At 38.8% G+C, this 11,639-nt stretch overlaps 1 protein-coding gene across 1 annotated transcript in view; it reads left to right on the top strand.

Annotated features, from left to right (window-relative positions):
• The first annotated feature begins 998 nt into the window (after positions 1 to 998).
• FAM98B (family with sequence similarity 98 member B) overlaps positions 999 to 11,639 on the top strand; it is a 29,338-nt gene continuing 18,697 nt past the window's right edge. The window contains exons 1-2 of the mRNA XM_047766761.1: positions 999 to 1,108; positions 10,256 to 10,401. Coding sequence (XP_047622717.1) covers positions 1,038 to 1,108; positions 10,256 to 10,401 — 217 coding nt within the window. The 5' untranslated portion in view covers positions 999 to 1,037. The remainder of the gene's footprint in view (positions 1,109 to 10,255; positions 10,402 to 11,639) is intronic.

The raw sequence follows: 11,639 nt of genomic DNA, 5'->3' as shown, positions 1-11,639 counted from the left end.
TATTTGTAACAGTGATTAGGGAGATGAGGCTTTACTGACTTCAGTGGATTAGGGCCAGGCATTTTATGTATTCTGTAAGTCATAGGACAGTCTTTTACAAAGACCAATAATTACTGTGTTTTGCACAATTTTTTTTTCTTTTATGGCTGCTCTGCCCCATGGCATATGGAATTCCCTGGCCAGGGATCAGATCCAAGCTGCAGCTGCCACTTAAGCTACAGCTGCAGCAACACACTGTGCCGGGTGGGAATGTTTTCCACAACTTTCAATAGCTTTTCTAGATATTCATATGGGTAATGTAATGTGCTGATTCCCTTTTACCTATGAACCTAACTTTTTTTTTTCTGCATCTTTTAGATAGAGACTGAATTCTCCATAAATTATACACAGAGGGAATACTGTGTTTTCTTTGGAGATTCATGGAGAGTTAGTCACAATTTTGGAAAAGCATATCATTTACTCTATTCTCTATTTTTGTTTCTTGTATAACTGACATTTTGTCAACAGTAAACACATTGTAGGTATGTTGAAGAGGATTCCAGATAGATGCAAACATCCATCACTTCATCTTCTACATTTCATAATGAAACAGTATTAGTTATAAATTTCCTTCTCTGTTTTCTTCAAAGTTGGAGCATTGTTGTGTATATTGACTTAAAATTTGGGGGGTAGGTACATGATTTTATGTACAATTTTAGCTCAAGATTATATTTCATTTTAGGATTTTTGTTCTAAACAGAGACGTCTGCGATCTGGCAGGTTGACAAGTTAAGTGGAATCACGATGTATACTAAGATCCAACACAAGCCTTCTTATTACTACTATTTATTGTTATTTTTTATTTTTAAAAGTTAGTATTGTTAGCTAAAGTGGTTTTGATTCCAAGGGCCCATCGCCTCAGGGCAGGGAACATTTCCGCCCCAGGTTAGAGGCACTCCTTAGCAGTCCAGGTTGAGACCCCACCCGGAACCTTGGTGCCGTGACGCTAGTTTCCGGCGGGCTCCTTAGAGTGTGGAACAGCTTTGGGGCAAAGGACCATGAGAGGGCCGGAGCCGGGTCCCGAACCCACGATGGAAGGGGACGTGTTGGACACACTAGAGGCGCTGGGGTAAGTAGTCCTGGGACCGATTTTTTCCCCCCGAAAACGTAAGCTCTCCCTCCGCTAGGCTGCTGCAGTCTCCTCCCTGTGGGCCTCCGCCAGGCTCCCGCCACTCGGCGCAGGCCTCTTTCCCCGCCTCGCTGCCTCCGGCGCCGACGGAGTTAAGAGGGAGGCGGGAGAGAAATCCGTTTGAGGGGTGGAGCAGGGCTGGAGAGAGCTGGGGAGCGTGGCCCCCTCTTCCAAACTCCTTCCGAGCTCTGCACTGGGGCCCGCAGAGAAGGCGCGGAGCGGCCTGTCTGGCAGCACTCCTTTGGGGAAGCGTGTCCCTGCCCTGCGGGTAGTATTTTTGTTGACGTGGTTGTTGTGCCCAGGGCAGGGGGTGTGGTGGGCACTGGGGACCAGAGTGCAGCTGCCGACTATTGTCTCCTGTGGCTTACTTAGGGCGCCAGAGACAATTTCTCCTGCTTCCTTGACTTAAGAAAGGGTTTTAGTTCAGCGCAGGTCTATTCATTCAACCGTTTCTCGTTAATGCATGTTTATGTGCTAGGCAGAGGAAAAAGTTTTCAGATTACTAGTAGTTTACTTAGTCCTGGGGACTACAAAGAGCCTGCTGGTGTTTGCAATTCAGAATAGTACGTGCTATGAGAGTTCCTGGAATGATGTTAATACTTTCAGGTCTGGGGATCAATATATGCAACTTAGGCTCTCCCTCAACATCGGTCTTATTCTTCTCCACAGCCCTTGTCCCTATCCCAAATTATCTTGTCCTGCACATTTGTTTATTGTCTCTTGAACATCCGTCCCCACCCTCCAACCCCTAAAAGTCAGCTCCAGAACAAATGCTTTACCTGTCGTCTGCCCAACAACATTCTGCAACTGTTGTGTAGTGCAATAAATAGTGGTTTGGTGAATGGGTAAATGAATGAAAAAGAAGAGTTCAAAATAGAGAGTGCACAGAGGTGAGTATAGGGCCATATAGTTGAGAGTGAAAAAACACATTAATTAAAGAAATTGGCACCATCTGCACAATTGTGTGCCCTGCCACATCCTGGGGTTTCTTGAATAGAATAGGCTGTCCTTTGAGGTGTTGTCCTGGAGCTCCAACTACCCCTCCTCCCTCCTTTATTTTTCTTAAAACTGTACTTACTCATCTATCAACTGCTTCTTGTGGACCCTGACAATATCCACTTAGCAGTGACTTACTGTTACCGAGCCTCTCACTTAGTAAGTCCTGACTAATGAAAGAACAGAACCTGTAATTATTTAGGGGGCATTTTTACTTGTGTGAAATCTCTTGGAAATTTTTACTTAACTTGGTTACTAGTAACCAAAACAAGAAGTTCAAATACTCACTCAGTTTGTGGTATATACCAGACAAAAACAGTTTTTTACAAGCTCCAAACATGATTTTGATGCACAACTGTTAAAATCAGACTGTTAGAACTGAGACTTCTGAAATCATCTGTTCCACCCTGTTCCTTTCAAAGATGAGGAAACTTAAGTTATTTCTACCCTCTTTTCATTTATAGTGTACTTCACTAAATTGTTCTTTCACACAAATTTTCCCTTTTAATTTCTCCGTTTAATTTTCTTTTTTTTACCTGTATACATTTTTTTAAATGGCCACACCCACAGAATATGGAAGTTCCCAGGCCAGGGATTTAATCCACCCCAAGCTGCTGCTGCAGCACCTTTAACCCACTGCACCAGGGTTGGGGATTGAACTCTTTTAATTTTCTATTTTATCTGACAAACTAAAGTACCTTCACTGATATCCTATATGTTTTAGTCGCAGTAGAAAATGCATTATTCACCATCTATATGGACATTTTGAAACATGTTCAATTACAAAATATATTGTAAATAAACAATTACTCTTTTTTCACATTCATTATACAGGAAATATCAAACTTAAAAATCTTGCCCACAATTATTCCAGGAAAAATAATCCTAAAAGTGTGTATACTGTTTTACTTTACTTACTGAACAATCTGAAACTGTTTTGCTTGATAAAAGTCAAAATTAGAGCAAACTTCATTTTTCAAAACATCTATAATGTAAACAAATTCAAGGAATGAAGGAAGGGAAAGCAAGCCCTGATTTTCCATTTTTTAAATAAACTATTTACAGAATCCCACTAGTCTTATCTGTAATACTTGGGGGTTCAAATTGTTTGAGGCCTAAACACAAACTGAGTGAATCATAATCTTTAGGGGTGTAGTATAGGCGTGCATATTTTTAAAAAGCTTCACAGCCTAGGTTGAGAACCACCATCAAGGAGGGAAGTTTATTTCAAACATTTATTGAACACAACTCTATATTGGACACTGTTCTGAGAAGTCACTGGTGAGCAGATCAGACTTTGTTCCTGTCCAGATGGAGTTTATAGTCTAGTGGAGAAGAAGACATGATCACACAGGAGTTTGTGACATGGCTCAGTGGTTAACTAACCTGACTAGCATCCATGAGGATGTGAGTTTGATCCCTGGCCTTGCTCAGTGGGTTAAGGATCCAGCATTCCTATGAGCTGTGGTGTAGGTCGCAGACTCAGCTTGGATCCCGAGTTGCTGTGGCTCTGCGTAGGCCGGCAGCTATAGCTCCAATTTGACTCCTAACCTGGGAACCTCCATATGCTGCCAGTGTGGCTCTAAAAAAGACAAAAAAAAAAAAAGATATGAGCACACAAATATTTATAAACTAAAATAAGTGTTTTAAAGGAAAATAACAGCGTGATATAACAAGAGAAGAAGACTTGTATATTTCTAGGGGTTAGGGACAGATTGCTGAGGAAGTGACACTTGAGTTGAAATAGGATAAGTAGGAGTTAACTAGGTGAGGTTGGCTGGGAAAGGAGGACAGAGTTGTCTTTACAGTGAAAACAAAACATGAAAGCCCTTGAAATGGAAAAGAGATGCTTTATTAGGAGAATGGAAGGAGGCTGCTGTAACTGGAGAGCAGAGAGCAAGGGCCAGTGTTAGAAGGTTGGATTGGAGAGTTAGGTGAGGAACGGTGTGCAGCACCTTTTAGGGCATGTTGTGGATTTTTGGTTCTTTGTCATAACAGCAACAGTACATGATTGAAGAATTTTAAATAAAAAGTGATTAGATGTCTAGTTTGAAACATTACCTCTGTCAGCAAAGAAGAGAATAGATTGGAGAATTCTGTTAGTCTAGGCAAGAAGTGATTGGTTGCTTAGTGGCAGTGGTTGTGGAAAGAAGTGCATTACTGGTCTTAGTGACTGGTTGGATATTAGAGCTGAAGGAGACGACAATATCAAGGATTCATTTCTTCAGTAGGTATTTATTGAGCACCAAAATGAAATGATACACATTGGAATTTCTATTGGACAGGGAAGAAAAGTGAAGACAGCCAGAAGCTGGTAAATACAGAGATTGTGGAGGGACCAATGGAATTGAGGTGGAGAGGCTATCAAACGGGTGGTCAAAAGAGCAAGTTGGAAGGATAGATAATAGGTTGTGGTCAGAGAATGACCTGTAAGTGATTTCAGAAGTGGTGTAATTCCAGGTTTGGGCATAGCCTGGGCACGGCTTACTTATGTGTAGTGGCCAAGACTGGAAAAGAGGAGCTTAGGGAATTGAGAGCTTAGGGTATTGGAAAGGGTGTACACATAGACTTGGAAGAAACTCAGTATAATTGAAATAAATAGGAACAGAGAGGAAAACTGAGCACAGGAAATATTGAGGATTGTCCAAGAGATTGATAGATGAAAACCATGAGAGAAAGAGGGTGGCAAGTCTGACTGGGTTAAGCCTGGAAATAACAGGAGATATTTCTAAGATAGTAGGGGAGTACAATAAGAATGCTGTATGGGGAGATGAGGAGGACAAAACCCCCACCATTTGACCTTCAGGAACTTTGGAAAGTAAAATAGTTAGAGGTGGTGGGGATAAATCCTTCTGAGAGGACATTGACAATATAGGACAGTTTTTTGTATGGGTGGAACATAGTGGAAGAGTTTGGGAACCCAGAAGAAGTGGAGAGCTGGATCAGAGGCAAGCCTTAGGGATGGTAAATGATGGGTTGGGGTCGGGGGTCATGGGGAGAAAGCAGCTCATATTTTATATGTTGGCTGATGAAAATAGAAAACAGTAAGTAAACTAGATCCTAGCTGTGTCTTTGTGAAGGTTCACCATTGGCCCTACTAGACTGAAGATTTGGTTCGCCCAGCTTGAAACAGTGTCAGATCAACAACTATGATTCCAATGTGTTTGGCTTTGGAGGATTCTAGGCCTAGGAGAGGTGTCCTCAATGTTTGGAATAAGAGTAGCACTTTCAGAGTTCCTTTGTGGTGCAGCAGGTTAAGGATCTGGCATCGTCACTGCAGCCACTCAGGTCACTACTGTGGCACAGGTTCAATCTCTGGCCCGAGAATTTCCACAGGGTGCGGGGCCTGGCTGAACCTCCCCGCCAAAAAAAACAAAAACAAAGTAAGAATTTATGGAACAAACTAAGAGCGTAATAATAATAATACCTATCTTATAGGACACTGTGACAATTAAATGAGGTAATATACCCACAGCACATAGGTTGGCCTAGAAGAAGATTGATCAGTTTATAATGTTAGTTGCTATTATGATTATGATTGTTATTAGATATCCTGGTTTGTTAAATGATTTTCTTTCTTTTTCTTTTTACCTGATTGATGAGCTGAGGCATTAAGGATTATGTATTCAGAATTTAGTATTTCGTAAGTTTTTGTTGAATTTTAAATTTCAGTAAAAAGAAGCTATCACTAATGGTATGAAGTAGTTGATTTAAGAGTTTATTACTTTGTTGCAGAAATGAAAACAAGTAGATTGCTAAGTTTCAGTGAGAGGCATTGTAAGACATGGTAGAAAGGAATCTGTACAGGGTAACTAGTCTTGGCTGGAGGAGAAGAGATAGTGGTCTAGTCCCAGCTCCCTTTATCTGGCTGCATTACCTGGCCAGCTTATTTGCTCTGCATCCTTATTAGTGTAGACAGAAGTTTAAGAGTTCACACAGAACATTTGAGGTCAAATCTGAATTTAAATTAGAGTGTCATCACTTTTTCATCTTTTGATGTTATCTCTGGTCCTACAGAATTAGGATAATACTAACTTCAAAGCATTGCTGTAGGGAGTAGATAAATTACATGTGTGTGTGTATATATCACATATATACACACACATACGCACATATATACACACACATATGCATACCTAGACTGGTGTCTGGTCTGCTACTTAAGGCAGTTATCCCAGCTTTGTTAAGCCTTAATTCTTACCTGTAAAATGGGGGTTTGAAAATACTCACCCTTCGTGAGCTATGACCAAAGAATTTAGAGAAAAAGGCAAATAGCCTTTAAACATATGAAAAGATGTACAGTCTTACCATGAAAGAAGTGTAAATTAAAACTCTGCTGAGATACTAAATGGTCAAAAATCCAAATTTTTGGTACCTTTGGTGAGTTATGGGTAATGGAGTACTATTCTACTTTAATGGTACAATCTCTGCAAAGGAAAATTCAGTAATATCTAGCAGAGTTACTAGATATACAGAGTAAGTACCCATTTACCCTTTGATCCAGCAATTTCACCTCTAGGAACGTATCTTAGATATACACTGACAAAAATTTTCTCAGTTTTTTATTGTACCAAAACACTACAAAAACCAAAATGTCCTTCAGTAGAGGTATAGCAAATAAAATGTGGTACGTTCAGACAGTGAAGTACTAAACGACTATAAAAATGACTGAATAGTATCTCTATAGGTCTCTATATAGATAATGTTTGTGAGTATATGTGCTTAAAGCAAGGACTAGAATAGTAGAAAGTGGCTACTTTTTATCTAAAGTGTCTTTATATGTAAAAACATTGCTGGAGTTCCTGTTGTGGCTCAGCAGTAGCAAACCTGACTAGTATTCATGAGGACACAGGTTTGATCCCTGGCTTCACTCAGTGGGTTGATGATCTGGTGTTGCTGTGGGCTGTGTAGGTTGCAGACATGGCTTGGATCTTGCATTCCTGTGGCTATTCCTGTGGCTATGTAGAACAGCAGCTGTAGCTCTGATTCAACCCCTAGCTTGGGAACTTCCATTTGCCAGGGGTGTGGCCCTAAAAAAAGAAAAACAAAATAAAAACATTGTTTTTAAATATGTATTTGTTTATATGTTTATACATACATATACACACACATATTTTTTTGTTGTTTTAGGGTCACACCTGTGGCATATGGAAGTTCCCAGGCTAGGGGTCAAATTGGAGCTGTAGCTGCTGGCCTACACCATATTATGGGATTTGAGCCATGTCTGTGACCTACTCCACAAGCTCACAGCAACACTGGTTCCTTAACCCACTGAGTGCCAGGGATTGAACCTGCATCCTCATGGATACTAGTTGGGCTCATTACTGCTGAACTATGATGGGAACTCCTATATTTATATTAAAAACATTATGGGGAGTTCCCGTCATGGCGCAGTGGTTAATGAATCTGACTAGGAACCATGAGGTTTCGGGTTCAATCCCTGCCTTGGCTCAGTGGGTTGACGATCCGGCATTGCCGTGAGCTGTGGTGTAGGTCGCAGACACGTCTTGGATCCCGCGTTGCTGTGGCTCTGGTGTAGGCTGGCAGCTATAGCTCCGATTGGACCCCTAGCCTGGGAACCTCCATATGCCGTGGGAGTGGCCCAAAAAATGGCAAAAAGACAAAAAACAAAATAAAACAAATCAAAAAAACATTATGGGATGACAGCCCCAAACTAATAAATACAGTTTCCTATGAGGGAGGGAGGGAACAGAATAGAGGGAACAGTATTAAGATTGCAAGCTATTCTCCAAGTCTGTGATTTTGTTTTCTGTGGCACCATGCCATACAGTAGAAAAAAATATAATGTACTGGGGAAATAAAAATAAATAAATAAATAAATAAAAACTTGAAAAAAAAGAAATTCTACTGATCTGATGGTGTAAAAAAAAGATTTCAAGTTAGATTTGTCTGAAAGTACTTTGTTTTGTAAATTACACTTTGCAACCATATAAATGTTTTACTAATTATAAAAAAATTAAATAAAAAATCAAAACAAAAAAGAGAGACAAATCCCCTAAAAATTAAAAGCAAAATGAAAAAATGTCTGTTATATTGAGTAAGAGGTTTAATCATGGAAAGGAATTCTTTTTCTATACATCCTTCCTAGAATATATTCTAAAGATAAAAATATAAATTGTTTTTACTGATTTTTATTGTTAAAAATAGTGCTGGTTTTTCTATCCGAAAACTATATGTAATTTATTTTTATATTTACTGGGATTATGTAAATGTGATAAGAAACCAGAATTTTCTTTAAGAGAAAATAGCTAAAAATTTAAAACTATATAGGTAAAAATTCTGCAATTCTAAATTTGAATTGGAAATACCAATGTAAACTCCTAATGTAATTGCTCGCTCTCTTTTTTTCTTTCTTTTGGGCTTTTTAGTGCCTAACCTGCCACATATGGAAGTTCCCAGGCTAGGGGCTGAATTGGAGCTGCAGCCGTTGCCTTACACCACAGCCACAGCAAGGCCAGATCCAAGCCATGTCTGCAACCTACACTACAGCTCGTGGCAATGCTGGATCCTTAACCCACTGAGCGATGCCAGGGATTGAACCCGTGTCCTCATGGATACTGGTTGGCTTCATTACTGCTGAGCCACGATGGGAACTCATTTCTCTTAAGAAGGTAAGTCGCTAATGTTTAGGACCAGACAGTGTACTCTAAATACCACTGAAAAGAAGTGCGGCCTCTTGGAGAGATGGCTGATTATAGGTATAGGGCAGGAACTTCTTGTCACAGGGAGCAAGGAAAATATTCAGAGAATACTAGGGACAAGTCACAGGACTCATTGACTAGCGTGAACGGGCTCCCACTAATCAGAGATAGGAGAGTTTGAGTATCAAAAGAAAAATAACTGCAATGGAGTAAAACACATTAAATGTGCTAAGACTTACAAGTTTATAATGTGAAAAAGAAAGGTCAGTAGCAAAAGAACAATAAAGGTAGAAATCTGGTATCAGATGCAGTTAAAATAATAATACATAAAATAATAAATAAATAATAATACATAAAAATAGTTTGAAAATTTAAGGTTTATTCAAATACACTTTGTAGCAATGTTTATTTTTGTTTTTTTTATTTTTATGGCTGCACCTTTGGCATATGGAATTCCTCAGGCTGAGAGTCAATTTGGAGCTGCAGCTGCAGGCCTACACCACAGTCATGGCAACACCAGATCCTAGCCACGTTTGTGGCCTACCCCAAAGCTTGTTACTACACCAGATCCTTAAACCCACTGAATGAGGCCAGGGATCTAGCCTGAGTTCTCAGGGACACTGTGTTCGGTTCTTAACCAGCTGGGCCATAACGGGAACTCCTGTAGCAATATTTAAAAGTGCAGAATTATAAAAGAAATTGTTAAGTTTAAAATAATCTCGGGAGTTCTTGTGGCTCAGCCGATTAAGAACATGACCAGTATCTTTGAGAATGCAGGTTTAATCCCTGGCCTTGCTCAGTGGGTTAAGGGTCCTGGCATTGCCGCAAGCTGTGGTGTGGGTTGTAGATGTGTCTTGGATCTGGCATTGCCCTGGTTGTGGCGTAGGCTGACAGCTGCAGCTTCAATTTGACACCTAGTCTGGGAACTTCCATTTGCTGCGGTGCAGCCTTCACAAAAATAAATAAATAAAGAGAAAATCTCATAGGTCCTTTGCAGCTTTAATTTTTTAAATTTAAAATTTGCATCCATTCTTTTTTGGCTATATTTCTTTTTTTTTTTTATTCTTGTAGCTAGTGTAGTTATTAGGCTGTATTTGACTTTATAAGTAATATTTATCTTAAAAATTGGTTGATAATTTTACTAAAATTTTTTTAAAACAGAGAAAAAGTCAAATGTTAAATATATAGAGCAAGAATCAGCAAACTATTTCCATAAGAGACTAGATAGTAAAAATTTTAGGCTTTAGTGGTCATGCTAGCTCTGTCACAAATACTTGAAAGCAGCCGGAGTAGGTCTGTAAATGGATACATTGGCTGTGTTCCAGTAAAACTTTATTTACAAAGACATGCAGCAGACCTTGATTAAAAAGTATTAGGTGTATTAGGGTTTTGTTTATTTGTTTTAATCTTTTTATGTCTTCCTTTCTAGGTACAAGGGACCACTGTTAGAAGAGCAAGCCCTTATCAAGGCAGCAGAGGGTGGACTTGCTTCACCTGAGTTTTCAGAGCTCTGTGTTTGGTTAGGCTCTCAGATAAAATCATTGTGCAACTTGGAAGAAAGTATCACTTCAGCTGGTATTGCCATTGAGTTTTATTTGCTTTACTAGTAAAATGAAATCTGTTATAATTTATAGTTGTATCTATAAGGTGCTCACTGTACAAAGAAAAAGCCTTAATATGAAGAACTTCAGTATGTGATTTAAATATCTTTGGATTAAATTTTATATTGATTAATTCAAAATTGTTTCTTAAATTTTTACAAAATTATAAACAGGTACTGTTTATCTGCTGTCTTGAGCGTAGAAGAAGAGTCTGAGTTTGGTTTTTAAAAAGTTTAATTTTTGAATCCTAGTTATTTTGAATTAAGGTTTGTTCCTTTTTTCCCCTAAAGTTTTTTATTTTATTTTTTTTTGTTATTTTTTTAACAGTTATTTCCCCAATACAATTTTTTTCCTACTGTACATCATGGTGACCCAGTTACACATACACGTACACATTATATTTTCGCACATTATCATTCTCCATCATAAGTGACTAGACATAGTTCCCAGTGCTGCACAGCAGTATCTCATTGCTAATCCACTCCAAAGGCAATAGTTTGTATCTGTTAACCCCAAGCACCCCATTCGTCCCCTAAAGTTTTAATTTATTACTATCTTGGCTGCTGGAGTTTTTGTGGGTCTTTGATTGGCAGTATTTCAGACAGTGTAATAAAATGAAAAATGAAAATTTATTGGGTATTTGCTAGGAGACAAAGTAGCCTTCTCTTCTGAAAATATCCTTACTTTTAAATTGTTTTTTTCCTTGCCAAATCTAATAGAATTCACTTGAAGCCAAGTAAAATAAGCTGAATTCAGAACATTTGACAAAGTTCCCACATACTTAGATTATGAAAGAAAAATAAACCCTAAGGCTTAATTAGATCTTTGCATTTATTATCTGTATCCACAGAAATACTATAGAAATGGGTTATTTGCTCTGAAGCCAATTAATTATTATAGCCATAATAATGCTTTTAATATTTTAGTAATAAATATTGCCTCTTACCTGTTTTTACTGAAAGCCCATTGGAAGATACTTATCAGAGAATTAAACATAAAAATACTGGAGTTCTTCTATGGTGCAGTAGTTAAGGATCCAGTGTTGTCACTGCAGGGGCTTGGGTTGCTGCTGTGGCATGGGTTTAATCCCTGGCCTGGGAACTTCCACATGCCAAGGGTGCAGCCAAAAAAAAAACCAAAAAACAAAAAGCAAATATTTATAATCTCATGATTAGATGGTTATGTTCTTGAACTTGAGAGTTACTTTCTATA

Source organism: Phacochoerus africanus, chromosome 2, assembly GCF_016906955.1.
Source record: "Phacochoerus africanus isolate WHEZ1 chromosome 2, ROS_Pafr_v1, whole genome shotgun sequence".
NCBI classification, from domain to species: Eukaryota; Metazoa; Chordata; class Mammalia; order Artiodactyla; family Suidae; genus Phacochoerus; species Phacochoerus africanus.
The sequence above is the reverse complement of the archived record's forward strand: the minus strand, read 5'-3'. Positions and strand labels throughout refer to the sequence as shown.